Genomic DNA, 15,768 nt, shown 5'->3' with positions numbered 1-15,768 from the left:
GAGGGTTATTACAACATTTTACTTTCTAACTTTGACACTGTGGCTACAACCAAGGTTGAATGTGATGTTAAGAATTACCTTGTTAAGAACAGGCTTAAGGAGAACGTGACTTTGGAAGAGGTTAAAAATATTTTGAATGATGCAATAATTAAGCTCTATGTACCAAAGACGGTGGCTCCTTTGGAGCAAAACACTTTATCGGATCAACATCAGCACCAGCAACAACAGCAACAACAGCACCAGCAGCAACAGCAACAGCAACAACAACAACAGCAGTCTGTGGTGGTTGTGGCCAAGGCTCCTCCTACTCCACCCACTCCCACCTTGTCTCTTTCTAAACCTGAGGCCAATGCTAAAAAACGATTAACTGCCAAGCCTACAGGGGGGGACTTTCCTCTTTTGCCAGATGCACCCATAACTCCTATTAGAGGATCCTCTTTGGCACCTAGTACGGTAGGGTCGCCTGCTCCTACAACTCCATTTACTGGAAGGTCTTCAAAACTACAAATGAAGACTCCTGGTAGTGATGAGACGCATTCACCTGTGCAAAGCCCTGTATCTGGGAACTTTTTCAATATTAGTTCGGGCCAATTGTCTCAGGTAACTCTTGCGGAGAGTAGTGGTAATAGCAATAACCGCAAGGCTTCCAAGTCGGATGTATTATCATATGCAGCAGTTGCCGCTTCTACCAAGGCCAAGCTTGGATTTCCCTTGACTCCTTGCAAGGGATCTTCTAATAGTGTTGCAATTGAAGACAGCGATGATGAAGATTTATTGGAGTATTCAGCAGATATGGTTACTGGAGGAGGAGGAGGAGGAGAAGCCATCACTACCACTACCACTACCACTACAACTACCAACACCACAACCAGCTCTACCTCTACTACTGGTAGTATTGGTTCTGAACGCAAGGCTGGGCTATTACGCGGGGGAAGTTTTTCAGGGGTGATGGATGGTGACAAGCCAGTGTCGCTTGCACCTTTGCCATTGGCATTTATTGGATCTAATCTTTCATCTCCGAGCACTCGGCGCCATCATTCGGTATCTCTTGGAAAAATTGGGGACGAGGGAGTGCCCACTATTCGCCGTGCCAGTTTTACCGAGGAGATTTTGAGTGGTGTTAATAACAATAATAATAGTAATAACGGCACCAACACCAGCACCAGCACCACCACATTAATGGCACGAGCTCCTCCTTCTGAAAAAACGTGGACTAGTTTACGGTTTATGACGGAGACTAATAAGTTGTTTTGTTCTTTGGAGGGAGTTCCGATGCGTACACATGTTGCATTTCGACACCCGCAGCGTCGCAAGAAGGGCCAGTCGATTATTACACGAGAGGAAAGTACGTACCGGTCCAAGCATGGGCTTTGCATTAAATGTGGGAACCATTTGGCGGGATGTGAGCAAGGTGATTGTGAGGCCAAGTGTGTTCGGCATCCTTATTATTACAATTACTTTAACTGGGAGCTTTGATATTTAGTTAATTTTTTTTTTTAACATATATAATATATAAATGATGATATACTTAGGTTTTTTTTTTTTTTTTTTCTTGTTTAATTTTACAACTTTGCACCAAGCATTTGGTGGACCTTGAGGGACTGGCGCATGGCCAAGTCAAGCATAATTTCCTCAGAGCCACCAGGGATGGCATAGGCACGGACTTCACGGTACAAGCGCTCAACCTTGCCAGCCTGGCCACCACGGGTGTAGGCGAGACCACCAAAGATTTGAGAAGCTTCACGAGCGCAAAGTTCCAAAGTTTGGGTGGCAAGGGCCTTGCATCCTGCAATGGGACCACCGAGACGGAGGGCAGACTCCTTGGGGGGCATAAGGGCCATTTGGTATGTCAGGTTTTCGTACCAGCTATGGACAGCTTCGATACGGATAGCCATATTTGCGAGCTTATTACGAATGACAGCGTGGTTAATAAGCTTAGTACCAAAAGTCTTACGCTTATGAGCGTGCTTGACAGCTTCTTCGTAGCAAACACGGGAGAAACGGTTAGCTTGGCCGATAATTCCGAGACGTTCATGGTTAAAATTGTGGACAATGACCTTAAACCCCTCATTTTCCTTGCCCAAAAGGTGTTCGACGGGGACCTTAACATCTTCAAAAGTAATGTAGGTGGAACCAGAGGTCAGCATACCTTGAGTGTGAAGCTTACGGACTGTGATACCGGGCATAGTCTTTTCAAGGAGCAGGACAGAGATGCCGCCCATGCCTTCACCACCAGTGCGAACAGCGACAGTAAAGTAGTCAGCCCAGATACCATTGGTGATCCACTTCTTGGTACCATTGACAAGGAAGTGTTTGCCATCAGGAGTTTTTCTGGCTGTAGTTTTAATGTTGGCAACATCTGAACCAGCATCAGGTTCAGTGATACAGAGACAGACACGCTTATCACCGGCAAAGATTCCAGGGAGGATACGTTGTTTAATATCTTCACGGGCAAAGTTCCAAATGGGGGGGAGACCAATGCCGAGGCCTCCGAGCAAGAACCAAGCAAGACCACCAGAGCCAGCACGGCAAACCTCATCGACTAGAATAAGTTCATGGAAGGGGTCAAATTCTTCTGGGGTGACAGATTGGAGGCGACGATCCGTGTACTTTGAAGGGAAGACAGGGATACCACAGCCGGCAGCAACAAAGCCAGCTTGACCAAAGGCCTTGTAGACTTCATGGGGGATAGCACCTTCTTCTTCCCAATCATCAACGTAGGGTTCAAGGTGTTCTTCAACAAAGTCGCGGACTTCTTGGCGGAACTTTGCGTGGGATTCCTTATAGAAGGGAGAGCGGTTACCCTGGTACCAAGCGGGGTCAGCGTAGGGGATATTATCACCAAAGACTTCTGTTTGTTCTTCAGTATTGAAGGGAGAGACTCCGGTAAAGTCAGCCTTTGTAGGGTTTACAGCAATGAGAGCTGAATTGTTGTTGTTATTATTAGAAGATGATGACGACGACGACATTATATCTGAAGAGAGTTTATTTTGAGAAATAGTTTTATTATCAACGATTTTACCAATTCTGAATTTGATACCAAACTTTTTCATAACCTTTTTAACGTTGTGATACTTGTGAAAGAATTCAGATGCGTCAGTTCCTGCTACCTTATTAAGAATAGGTTTTCCGCCTGGATGGATTTGTTGGAATTTGGTAAGATCGTAAACGTGGCCGTCAATGATGATCCAAAGGGAGTCAGTGTTGTTATGTTTTTGAACTTCCTTTATGAAAGATATTTGAATATGTTAGAAAAGTAAGAAAGAAAGAAAGAAAAAATAAAATAATATATTTTTTTTTAATTAAATAAAAAAAATAATTGGAGAGAAGGGAAGGAAGAAAGAAAGAAAGAAAGAAAAAAGAGAGAGGGAAGTGGAGATATATATATATAAAGAATGATTATAAAAGTCTTAACCACATGATTTGTTTGTGAAGACTTATATATTTATATATAAATATATTTAAAATATCAAAAAGTATCCGATATATGTGGGGGGAGTAAAAGAAGAATAAGAAATAATGAATGAATGAATAATAAATGTAATGACAAAAATAAAATAAAATAAAAACTTACCTCGACTGTAAATTCCTTGAGTTCTGGCATAATGATGATGAAGATGAAGATGAAGATGAAGAAGATACGAAAGAATACGATTTCAAAAAAATAAATAAAAAAGGTTTGTTTTAATTAATAAAAAAGTTGTTGTAGATTTTTTAATAAATATATATATATATTTAAATATTAAAAAAAAAAAAAAAAAAAAAAAAAGGGAAGAAAGAAAAAAAGGAAAAAAAGGAAAAAAAATTACTTTGTGTGTGAGGAGATTCTAAGCGGGTCTTTTTATGGTTGACTGGAGATTTTTTTTTTTTTTTTTTTTTGAGTTTTATTATAATAATAAATAAATATAAATAAATAAATAAATTAAACTTGAATTTAAATAAAGACCGAGTGGGGGAAATATAATGAAGAATAAGCCGAAATCAATTAATGAAATCAATCAATCAATCAATCAATGATTATTGGTAGTAGTAGTAGCAGTAGTATTAAATTATTATCAAAATGAAATCAACAATATAAAAAAAAACCTGATCTGACTTTTTTTTATATTTACAATTTTAATATAATTGAATAATTGAATTAATAAAAAAAAAGAGTCCAGATCTTCTTCTTTTTCTTCTTCTTCTTCTTTTACTTTTAGTTTTAGTTTTAGTTTTATTTTTTTCAACGGAAGTCTTTGAAATCAAAGCCGAGGATCCAAAATAATATAATATATACAATTTGCTACTCCTTCTACTACTACTACTACTACTACTACTACTACTACTATTGTTATTGTTATTGTTATTGTTATTATTACTATATATGATTTTGGTCTCCACACACACACACACACACACACACACTTCAAAGCCCATTTATTCGGAACTTACGTATATATAGGATGGACTTGCACTTTAATAAATTGCTTTCTTTCTTTCTAGTTTTATATATATATATATATATATATATACAAAAAAAAAAAAAACTAATTACTTTTAATTCAATTGGTTTTTAAGACTTTAAAGATCCAATTGAATTAATTAAATAAATAAATTTTTTCTTTTATATTAAATAAACTTTGAAATTGAAAAAAAAATAAAAATAAAAATAAAAATAAAATGGAAAAGAAAATGAAACTTTCATTCTCCTCTTTTCATTCTCTTCTATATGCTTTATAAATTTTGAGCCGAGGTATTTTAATAATAATAATAATAATAATAATAATAACTATAAGTCACGTGGTTTATAAAATATTTAATATTTAATATTTTGTTTTTGTGGGGTAGTCAGTAGTCAGTAGTAATAGTGGTAGTAATATAATTATTATAATTATTATATGATCATGATCAGTCAAGTCACACCACAACAACACACACAAAACTTGTTAGCGGGGACTTCTCGGCCAATGGGCGCCGCGGCAAAAATAAGCGGTCATGGTGGTGGTGGTGGTGGTGGTTTTTATTTTTTATTTTTTATTTTAGTGTGTAAACAAAAAAAAAAAAAAAAAAAAAAAAAAAAAAATAATGCACATGAAAAAAAAAAAAAATTACTACTATTTTTATTACATAAGATACTTTATAAAGATTAATGGTCTAGAACTCTTTTAAAAACGTTATATAATCATACGTAATCATTTGCTAAACTTATAATAATTAATTAATTAATTTATTTATTAATATAATTTAATATAATTTAATATAATTTAATATTATGTCATTACAACTTGAAATATTTGTAACATTCAGCCTCACTTATTTTTTTTAATTATACACAAACCCTAACCCTTCTTTTTTCCTAATCCAGCCTTCCAAGCCTCTCCAACCCCCCCCCTTAATGGCCATTTGGCTTCTTCATTCTCGCTCACTCTTTTCTCTCTCTCTCAACTAAACATACAAACATACAAACAATCACATCTTTAACTACCACCAAACAACAACAACCTTTTATTTGAATTCATATCAATTCAATTCTAAATCATTAACATTTACCAACACATTTACACTCCATAATCATAAACATATATTGATTCAATAATAATATATATACCCCTCCCTTCTTTTATTTTATTTTTATTATAATATAATATAATATAATATAATACCTCCTTAGAAAAATTTACCCTTTTCTCTAAAATGGCTACCGTGGCTGTTGCTGTCCACCCGCTCGCCATCCAGGACCGTACAAACGAGTTCCGTTCATGTATCGCCTCTCTCTCAAAATTAAACAATGCAACTACTGCTTCCTCTCGTCAAGGCCTTCTCAATGATTCCTCTTCTCGTTATGCTCCTACCTCTTTAGATTCTGATTCTTCCCATACCTCTTCCTCCTCTTCTAGCCCCAAGAGCCAATTTGCAATCCGTGCTGCATCTATTGCTCGTGAAATTGAAGACACTACTGCAATGTTACAACGACTTGCTTTGTTGGCTAGACGTAAAACTCTCTTTGATGATAAACCAGTCGAGATTTCTGAACTCACTTTTGTCATTAAACAAAAAGTGTCCAAAATTAATAAAAGTATTGCTGACTTACAAGCTTACGTCAAATCAGGACTTACAGGATCTGACTCAGGATCTTCTGCAGCTGCTTGGGGTGGAGGTAGCAGCAGTGGAAGCAATTCAAAACAAGGTAAAAAACAACTTTCAGAACATGCAAATAATGTTGTTGTATCTTTACAAGGTAAATTGACCGATGTCACTACAGGATTTGAAGAGGTTTTGGAAGTCCGCATTAAAAATATCCAAGCGTCGAAAAATAGGAAAGACCAGTTTATATCAGCTGTTGCTCCAAATGGATCGTCATCAATTGCAACAGGATCTTCAGGTTCAGGTTCAGGTTCTGCTGCTTCTTCAAATGTTTCAGGAACTACAACAGGACCCAACAATTCAGATCTTAAATCTCAAGACCAACAAAATTTTAGCAACCATGATTCACCATTATATTCAGTATCAAGAGCACGCACACCACAACAGCCAGTAACATCTGCAGCCGCAGCAGCAGCAGTTTCAGTTCATGGCTCGAAATCAGCAACACCAGTCCCTGGAGGGCCTTCACTTTCTGAAAACCCATATGCATCCAACTCTGCAGCCTTACAACAAGACGGCAGCATATCCGGAGGTGCAGGAGCTCATACAGACTACCTTGCACTACCGGAACAGCAACAAACCTTGGCACTTCTGGAAGAACAGCACGCACAACAGGAGTTCCAGTACATGGCGCAGCGGTCGAATGCAGTTGAGGCTATCGAATCAACGATTCAAGAACTTGGAGGTATCTTTCAGCAACTTGCTACCATGGTATCTGAGCAACGTGAAACTATCCAACGAATTGATGCTGATACAGAGGATATTTCACTCAATGTTTCTGGGGCTCAACGTGAGCTGCTCAAGTATTACGCTCGCATTTCGTCTAACCGTTGGCTCATAATCAAGTCGTTTGGAATCATTTTATTGTTTTTCTTTCTCTGGGTTATTGTCAGTTAATTTCTCTTTTCTTTTCTTTTCTTTTCTTTTCTTCTTTTTTTTTTTTTTTTTTTTTTTTATAAAATTCATTTTAATTCTTGAACAAACCAAACGAAACGAAACGAAACGAAACGAAACTAAAAAAAAAAAAATAAACCAAAATATGCTTGTATTTCTAGTTGTATAAAATATATATAAATTTAATGTTGATAATATATTTCTTTAATTTTAGGTAGATAAGACTTATACGACAATGAAAAAGGAAAAAAATGGGAGGGAAAAAAAAAGAAAAAAAGAAGACAAACAACTTTGTTAAAATAAAACAAAAAAAAATTAAATATAAATATATATTGTTAAAGTAATAAAAAATGCTTTCACACACACAAACACGTCATGGTATCGTCACTTCATCATCTCCAAATAAGAAAAAGAAAAAACAAACAAAATATAATCATTCATCTTAATGTTATCCCCATCACAGAGCCATTTCGGCCTGAAGTCTCCGTAGCTCTTCCTCCTCGTCTGAATCCTCTTCTTCCTTCTTTGCTGGGGTTGCTGCATTTTTGGTAGCTGGGATATTTGTTGTAGATGAAGATACCCCCCCAGGAATAGCAACTGGGGCACGTCCTGCTCCAACCACCATTTTTTCCTCCAAAACTTCTTGTTCAAGGTTTTCAAGTTCATCATTAAGTTCATCATCATCCATTTCAAGCCCAGCAAGTGGCCTCGAAATTGCATTATTAATTTCTTGACCCAAAGTTACTTGCTCCTCAATTTCATCCATAGTCTGATCAACCTTATCAATGTTCATATTACCATGAATATGCTTCAAAGCCTTGGACCCTTGCTTCATTGCCTTCATGGTCTCAAAGTTTAGGTTCGCAGATTCAATCGCATTTAGCTGGCTTTCCAGACTGTCAATCTGGCCCTGCAATCCTTCCAAGTTTTTCTCATGCATTTTCTTTCGTCGCAGCGCCGTTCGGGCCACTTTATAAGTTAGTAATAATGTATATTAAGGAAAATAAATAAATAAATATATAAACAAATTAAAAAAAAAAAAAAAATTACTTACAGTTCTTGTTGGTAGTCACATTTTTGCGTGCCAGATTCTCTTGCTCCTCAATCTGTTTCGTCAGATAGTCCTCCTTTTTTTGGAGAAGTGTGATCTGCATGCGCAAATCTGCAATCGCCTTCTTAGGTGTATCTTTTTTGGCATCATTATTGCCAAAGAACATGGAAAACAGTCCGCTCATAGTACTTTTAAAAAAGGTGGTATATATATATATATGTATGATATTAATGAGTGGGGGAAATGGTGAGGAAAAAAAAAATGTTAAGTAATGGTTATATGTTTTGAAATGGGTTGTAAGAATTTCTTATATATATATATATATGTAGATATAAATATATAAATGTGTGTTGTTAGTGATTGACTGATGGTGGTGGTGGTGGTAGAAAGAAAAAAAAAAGGTGCTGTAGAAAAGATAAAGAAAAAAAATAAAAAAAAATAAAAATAAAGAAGTGGCGCGAATTCGAGGTTTGGGTTTTTGTTTATTATATATATATATATATTTTTTTTTTTTTTTTTTTTTTTTTGATGGTGACAGCTTCTAAATTAAATTTTTTATTTTTTTTTGGTTTCTACACCGCCATTTAAAATCATCATCATCACCACCATCACTAACAACAACAACATCCTTCGGACTTACCCATCACCACCATCACCGCACATCCCCAACCTTCTCACATGTCCCAAGTTCTTATTGATCATCTCCCTTGTATGTATTTTATTTTATTTTTTTATTTTAAATTTTTTTAAATTTTTTTTTTTTTTTTTTTTTTTTCAATCTGTCATCCCCATATTAACTTACCCTTTATAGACATTGACACCGATGAACCATCGGAACAAATGATCCAGCTCTCGAAAACTCTCATTGACAAAGAACTTACTCACATGAATCCATCAAATCTTCATCCAAATCTTCCCAAACCTCTTTCGTCATCTCTGTCTGAACCTCTCGACTCTTGGCTCACACATGTCGGCACTCGCACCGACTCTGATCCCCACCACAAATACCCTCGTCTTGACTTAGACCGCTATTCTTCTCCCCTTTCTTCTTCATCTTCTTCTTCTCCAGACCTTGCTCAAGCTTATGTTGCACTTGCTTACACTCAAGCTCGTCGTGAGAGTTTGGCATTGGCTGCAACTCACGGCAAAAACCAGTGGCTTGCAGGCAACGCTACACTAGAACGTACACTTGAAAATGTAGAGTCTGCTCAACGCGAAGCTCGTGCACGCGTTGAACTGGCCCAGAATGCAAGACGAGAGGCTCAAAATGCTGCACGGCCCACAGTCGAGTATTTGGAAGACCGTTGGAAAAATGGGATCCAAAATGTGGTTCAGGTCAATGTTGCTGCGCTAGAACTTAAGGCCCAAAAGAAAGAGTAATACCTGTGATGAAAAAAAAAAAAAAAAAAAGAAAACCAATATTGAAAAAAAAAAGGTTTCGGGTTTTAATTTACTTTGTGCAATGAAGATGACAAAGTTGGACTTGTGTACCATGGTAAACAGACAAGAGGGAGGAGGTTTTTTTATTATCCAACTTAAGACTGTTGCAATAAATCTAAGACTTAAGACCGAAGAATGGAAATAATTGGTAATGGAATCAAAAGGATCCAAAAACCTTTGATAAAAAGAAGACTTATTATGAATTCATTCATGGGGTTAATAACTTTATAAAAAGATTTCAACCCCCTACTGTGCCAATTTTTTTTTTTTTTTTTTTGGAGAGAAGGAAGGGTTTACTCAGTCTCGAGACATTTTGCTTTTTTTGCTTTTTTTGGTTTAATCTTTTAACCGCGCGCTTCTTGTTGTGGCATTGATAGCCGGGTTGCACCGCTGTCTGCAAGTCCATCCACTTAGAACAAGAAGTCCGAGTCTTTTTTTTCTGGTTCTGGTTGAAGGATGGTGTGTGTATATATAAATAGAGATTTAAATGACTGGTAAATATTCTTGGGTTTTTTTTTTTTTTTTTTTTTTTCTTCTTCTTCTTCAAAACCTCCATAACTTGTTTTAATTCATTCTTTCTTCAACCTCCCAAAATAATTCCAAAATAATTCCAAAATAATTCCAAAATAATTCCAAAATAATTCCAAAATAATTCCAAAATAATTCCAAAATAATTCCAAAATAATTCCAAAATAATCCTAAAATTCCAAAAATCATGACTGCAGGCAGACTCCTCAATTACTCTTCCAGACTTACCATCTTCGAACACGCCCCGGCATCCGGCTCCTACCACCCCACAATTGTTCTATTCATTGGCGGGCTTGGTGATGGTTTAGGAACAGTCCCCTACGTGCCAGCTCTAGCACAAGCTCTTGACGCCCAAGGCTGGGGGGTTGCAGAGCTTCTCTTTTCATCATCCTATGAAGGCTGGGGGTTTGGCTCACTTTCCCGTGATGCTAAGGAAATGGCTCGTGCAATTGGATTTCTACAAACAAATAAAGAAACCTCTAAAAAACGTATTGTACTCATGGGCCACTCTACAGGAACTCAAAACCTCATCTATTATGCAACCCAAAACATCAACCCAAGTATCCCACGCCCTCCTGTCGATGGCCTTATCCTCCAGGCTTCTGTGTCAGACCGCGAGGCCTTTGTTAAGTCTAATGGCGAGGAAAAGTGGCAAGAGGCATTGGCTTATGCCCAAGATCTTTTACTTGCCGATATTGAGACTCAATCCAAAGCTTTAATCAAGGCCGAAGCACCTGGATTTTCACCCATTCCTCCTAAATATACACGTCTGTTTTTCGGTGCTCAGATTTCATCCTACCGTTGGGTTTCACTCATGAAAGTCCGCGGCGATGACGACTTTTTTTCTTCTGATCTCGATGATAAAGATTTTGAATCAACTTTTGGTAAAGTCTCCGTCCCCTTGCTTGTTCTTTATTCAGGAGCTGACGAGTATGTTCCTGTAAAAGTGGACAAAAAGAGTCTTGTCAAGCGTTTCCAAAATGCTACAAAAAGTGACTTCTGGAGTCCATTATCCCACGTTGTTCCTGATGCTACACATAACCTGGCTGATTCCCCACAGAGTTCTTACGACGATCTCATTTCCTCAGTCGTCGCCTTTATTCAGTCCGTCTAAAAAAAAAAAAACTTGTATGAAATTATTATTAATTACACTTCTTCTTCTTCTTCTTCTTTTTTTAAAAATTCATTTAATATTTGCTTCCTTTACTATTTACCATTCAGATTCAACATTGGCCTTGTTAAACACATAGTCTCGGCCATTAATATTGGCCACTCCATCCTTAAGAACATACTTCCACTTATTCTTGACTCGCTGCACCTTATCGTATAGACACAGCATCATCATCGAACTCTCAGAATCATCATCCTCACGGCCTGACCCTTCATCATCATCAGAGTCATCCAAATCAGAGTTGATCCCATCACTGTCATCATCGTCATCATCATCTCCACCAGCTCCATCCACTTGTTGTTTTTGTAGCCGGCGTAATAAATGAGGTGGTATCTCTATTTCCAGTGACGACATTCCTCCCTGCTCTTGGGAGGGTCCCCCGGGTATCCTGCCTTGGCTTATGCTAGTTTCTATTATTCCGTCCACTTCTCTCGGCGTCAAGCTATCCAGCGCTCTTATCCGCGAATGTGAGGTCTTGTTATTAATACCTTCTTCACTTATTGTAAAGACTCCCCCACTAGGTCCATCTGTCTGTGCAATCTTCCCGCCCCCAGGCAGAAACAGCCCGCCATTGTTGCCCGCGGTGGTTGTTGAATTAGCGCCTGCTGGGACACTGTCCTCACGCTTTATTTTAGGCTGGTCGGCCGCAGAACCTTGCTTGTTTTCGCGTGAAGATGTCGAGCTTAGTGGCGGCGCAGGCCCACCAACTGTAAGTAAAACATCTTGTGGTAAAGGCGAGTCCCAAGGGAATTGCGCAACATGAAGGGCAGACAACTTTTGCTGCCAAATTTTTTTGAGTTCTTGCAAAGTCGCCTCATCCACACCACGGTCTTCAAAGTCGAGACGGGCTTCACTAATGACGCCATCTATAATGTCTTGGTAAAGAGCTCCCTAAAAGTAAACGGTCAGCCACAAGACCCAAAAAGTAAAATAACAAATAAAAAGAGATAAAGAGCATACCACAATGACATTGGACATTTTTGATTATATATTATTACTGATTTTATTAAAAAGTACGTTATATATCGAGAAGATAATAATTTGAAAGAAAAAAAAAAGATATTTCTTTTTAAATAAAAAAAAAATTCCGCGCTAATATCTAGTGCGAGAGAAATAGTTTGAATATTGTGGTTTTATATTATTATACAGCCAAACGAATCAAATAGGACGAGTCTTTTAAATAGGAATTTTTTTTTTTTTTTTAAATTCGACTCTTTAGGAAAAAATTACAAGAAAAAAAACGACAAAAATATCTAAAAACTCCAGACAAAAATCACAAGATGCAATAAATTGTTCTAGATATCGATACTTCAGTTAAAATAAGAGTGTCGTTTGGTATGATTTCGTTTTGTTTTATTAATAAAAAAAAAAAAAAGGGTGGCGATTCTTTGGCTGTGGGCGATAATTTTTTTATTTTTTTTTTTTCAATTTATAGGAGGAAGGAAGGAGAAGGTGGTAGGAGGACAAGTTTGCACGCAGGTGGCAAAAAGCAAGGGGGTGAGCTCTGAATTTCTCAGAATGGGGTAGGTATAGGACCTACGTCTTTTCTTAGAATATTTCAGACCTCACGTGATTCAATTAAAAAATTTAAGCACCACCACCACCACCACCACCACCACCATTCTCTTTCCTATATAAAAAATAGAATCATCAACTTTAGCATAAATCTAACAAGAAAAAAAAAAACAAACAGAGCACAAAGTCGCGTGGACTGTCTGACAAGTTAATCGATCAATCAATTGATTTATTAGATTGTAATGATATTTTAAAATTGTATTTTTTGTAATCACTTTTAATGCTAAGAGTCGGATCTTGGGGTGCACACGTGCCTTTCCAAGTACAATTCTCTCTCTCTTCTTCTGTTGCATATCTTCTCCACAGATGCATTGTAGTAGTAAAGAAAAAGATGGTGGTAAAGGCCCATTTTTCCATGTGTGGCATATTAAAAAAAAAAATTATAAGCTTAAGATTTTCATCTTCACAACCTTCACAACAGTATATTATTGACAAGCTTTACATTTGAGATTGGATTCCCGTTTAAAGACATATATATATATATAACCACTAGAAAAGTAGCCAAATCTTAAAGTCTCAAATTCACATTTGCATTTATTCTTACACCCTTTTTACATTTCCTACACACATTTAATGACAAACTCTCAGTTTATAAAATAATCCTGCCCTAAACAATCTCTTTCAATACGCGTTTCAACATCAGAAATAATAGATTAGATTCCGCGCCTATTCTGGTCAAATGGATGGTACGATATTTCTAAAAGCTGTATATTGTTTTTTTTTTATTTTATTTTATTGTTTTCTAACTGGGTTTCCTTTTAGTTCACGGAATCCTGAATGACATTGCGACGCAGGGGGACCTCGATCCCTCAATCACCTGGAAATCATTCCAAGAGGCCCTCATACCGTATATAGACGAGGTATCTACAACCCGCTTTGAAATTTTTTTTTTTCATTAAAAATTTTTTTTAACAATATTCTAACTTTAAAGGTGCTTTCAAAACATTTTACTTCTCCAGACAACGCGTCTGTCGTTAATGGATCGCCATCCAAACTAGACTTGAAGAATACCACAAGTACAATACCTTCTTCTTCTTCCCCAGATTCCCACCCACAACCCCCTCCTCCTCCACCACCACCTAAACCCTTCTTTCTTGACCCTCTAACAAAAGAATCATTCACTCGCGAGGAAATGGTCTGTGATGTAAAACAGCTTATTCAAACTCACGAAGCTGGACCACCATTCACTGTCCAGCGTATGGCAGAATTACTTCTCCAGCCTAACTTGCAGTACCCACCCACTCAGGAATCTAAATACCTTCTGGCTCTTACTCGTGTTCTCAATGTTGCCTCGAGTGTTGCTGAATTTGAGGACCTTGACATTATTAAACTTTCTGAAGAAAGAGAACGTCAGGCTGAGGAGCGTGACAGGTTAGAGCGAGAACGTGAAGATAACTTCGACGATGAAGATGACTTTCCATTCCCCATGCTAGGACCTTCCTCATCTTCAGTTACAGAATCGCGTGCCATTTTTGGTGCATCAGGAATGCTCAAAGAAGAACAAGACTCTAACAACCTGCAAGAAAATGATGACGAAGAAACAACTCATGAAAAATCGGCAAATGAAGAAGATACATCTACCAATGAACGGCCCATACTGAGACTATCAGGGCTACGATCTCGAAGCTCGTCGATCCCGTCAACTCCAATGTCGTCCGATGGCTCGTCCATTGTCGAACAACTCAATTCAGTGGTAGTCATGTCGCCAATCCCGTGGATCAACGGGCGCTTAGACAGGGACGATGATGAGGATGATGATGACCTTCATCATGGTAATAGCATTGATGACGGGGAAGATGGGGCTATGCGCGGGCGCACGCTCATGGAGGAGCTCGCGGACGCAAGCAATTTGTTGGATGATGGTGGAGTCCCTGAGAGCACAGAACCCCCACAAGAATCAATACAACAAAAACAACAAGAATCAATACAACAAAAACAACAAGAATCAGTACAACAAAAACAACAGGATTCTAATAACAATGATAATTACACCAAGACTGATGATGAAGATGTGGAAATGCCAGATGTGACCGATGAGATCGATGCTGCGAGCGAAACAACGAGTAAAGTAATGGATTTTGCCCAAGAGAAGGTGGCAGAAGAACAAGTTCAAATAAAAGAGCCAATGGAAACCAGCGACACTGAGATAGAGGCATCGGGTCAAAAGGAAGAAAAGAGTGAACAGAAACAAGAACAAGAACAAGAGCAAGAAACTAAAAAGCCTGTCAAGGAGGCTGTAGAACAAGTCAAGGAAACTACAGAACAAGTCAAGGAAACTACAGAACAAGTCAAGGAAACTACAGAACAAGTCAATGAGACTGTTGTTGAAGCACCCAAAGAGACCTCCACAAAGACAATACAATCAATCACAGAGGAGTCTACAGAACTTGCCAAAGAAAATGAGGATGAAGAGGATGTTCAAGAAACTTCAAAAAAATCAGAGCCAGTTGCTGAACCCAAAGAATCCATTGAGGATGCATCTGAAAAAGAGTTGGTTTCTGAAGACCTCATACAGCCAGTTGCTAATCTTCAACCCTCTACAGATCAATCTATCTCTGAATCTATACCCCCAGTTTCTGAAATACCTACAAAGCCTGTCTCTGAAATTCCTATAGAGAAAGTCTCTGAAATTTCACAAGTTTCTACAAAACAATTTTCTGAATCTTCTGAATCTTCTGAATCTTCTGAATCTTCTACAGACCAAGTTGCTGATGCACCCACGAAACCCGACTCTGATGTTTTGAGCAATAAATCATCACCTCCATTGACGGAAAAATCACTACAAAAATCACCTGATCCTGAACTTTCTAACGCCATGGTTCTCGAAGGTGGTGTTAAACGACGGCGACTATCTTTCAAGCCTGGTGAAAGTGATAGCGATGAAGAAATGACAGACTCTGTTTCACCACCAGAAAAGAACATAGACAAGCCAGAATAGATTTGAATGTAAATGTGAATGAGAAAAAAAAATTTAAAAAATAAAAAA

At 37.7% G+C, this 15,768-nt stretch overlaps 8 protein-coding genes across 8 annotated transcripts in view; 5 read left to right on the top strand and 3 right to left on the bottom strand.

Moving 5' to 3' along the window:
• SAPINGB_P000776 (uncharacterized protein) overlaps positions 1-1,476 on the top strand; it is a gene marked incomplete at both ends in the record, with an annotated part of 3,663 nt that extends 2,187 nt beyond the window's left edge. The window contains one exon of the mRNA XM_031995499.1: positions 1-1,476. This exon is cut by the window's left edge and continues 2,187 nt beyond it. Within this exon, the coding sequence (XP_031851390.1) occupies positions 1-1,476 (1,476 nt within the window).
• Positions 1,477-1,562: 86 nt separating this feature from the next.
• Positions 1,563-3,604, bottom strand: SAPINGB_P000775 (uncharacterized protein; the record flags this gene model as incomplete). Its single annotated transcript, XM_031995498.1, has 2 exons — positions 1,563-3,224; positions 3,575-3,604. 2 exons carry the CDS (start codon positions 3,602-3,604, stop codon positions 1,563-1,565), a joined length of 1,692 nt encoding a protein of 563 aa, XP_031851389.1.
• A 2,069-nt stretch (positions 3,605-5,673) lies between these two features.
• On the top strand, positions 5,674-7,020 carry SAPINGB_P000774 (uncharacterized protein; the record flags this gene model as incomplete). The annotated part of the gene is made up of 1 exon (XM_031995497.1): positions 5,674-7,020. The coding sequence occupies one exon, from the start codon at positions 5,674-5,676 to the stop codon at positions 7,018-7,020; it is 1,347 nt and encodes a 448-aa protein (XP_031851388.1).
• A 454-nt stretch (positions 7,021-7,474) lies between these two features.
• On the bottom strand, positions 7,475-8,252 carry SAPINGB_P000773 (uncharacterized protein; the record flags this gene model as incomplete). Its single annotated transcript, XM_031995496.1, has 2 exons — positions 7,475-7,986; positions 8,072-8,252. The coding sequence occupies 2 exons, from the start codon at positions 8,250-8,252 to the stop codon at positions 7,475-7,477; spliced, it is 693 nt and encodes a 230-aa protein (XP_031851387.1).
• Positions 8,253-8,746: 494 nt separating this feature from the next.
• On the top strand, positions 8,747-9,448 carry SAPINGB_P000772 (uncharacterized protein; the record flags this gene model as incomplete). Its single annotated transcript, XM_031995495.1, has 2 exons — positions 8,747-8,777; positions 8,880-9,448. The coding sequence occupies 2 exons, from the start codon at positions 8,747-8,749 to the stop codon at positions 9,446-9,448; spliced, it is 600 nt and encodes a 199-aa protein (XP_031851386.1).
• A 775-nt stretch (positions 9,449-10,223) lies between these two features.
• On the top strand, positions 10,224-11,150 carry SAPINGB_P000771 (uncharacterized protein; the record flags this gene model as incomplete). Its single annotated transcript, XM_031995494.1, has 1 exon — positions 10,224-11,150. The coding sequence occupies one exon, from the start codon at positions 10,224-10,226 to the stop codon at positions 11,148-11,150; it is 927 nt and encodes a 308-aa protein (XP_031851385.1).
• A 96-nt stretch (positions 11,151-11,246) lies between these two features.
• On the bottom strand, positions 11,247-12,185 carry SAPINGB_P000770 (uncharacterized protein; the record flags this gene model as incomplete). Its single annotated transcript, XM_031995493.1, has 2 exons — positions 11,247-12,098; positions 12,168-12,185. The coding sequence occupies 2 exons, from the start codon at positions 12,183-12,185 to the stop codon at positions 11,247-11,249; spliced, it is 870 nt and encodes a 289-aa protein (XP_031851384.1).
• A 1,276-nt stretch (positions 12,186-13,461) lies between these two features.
• SAPINGB_P000769 (uncharacterized protein) lies at positions 13,462-15,720 on the top strand (the record flags this gene model as incomplete). Its single annotated transcript, XM_031995492.1, has 3 exons — positions 13,462-13,468; positions 13,545-13,642; positions 13,714-15,720. The coding sequence occupies 3 exons, from the start codon at positions 13,462-13,464 to the stop codon at positions 15,718-15,720; spliced, it is 2,112 nt and encodes a 703-aa protein (XP_031851383.1).
• Positions 15,721-15,768: the final 48 nt, after the last annotated feature.

This window comes from Magnusiomyces paraingens (assembly GCF_902498895.1).
Source record: "Magnusiomyces paraingens strain CBS 517.90 genome assembly, contig: contig1, whole genome shotgun sequence".
NCBI lineage: Eukaryota > Fungi > Ascomycota > Dipodascomycetes > Dipodascales > Dipodascaceae > Magnusiomyces > Magnusiomyces paraingens.
This window is presented reverse-complemented; position numbering and strand designations above follow the sequence as displayed.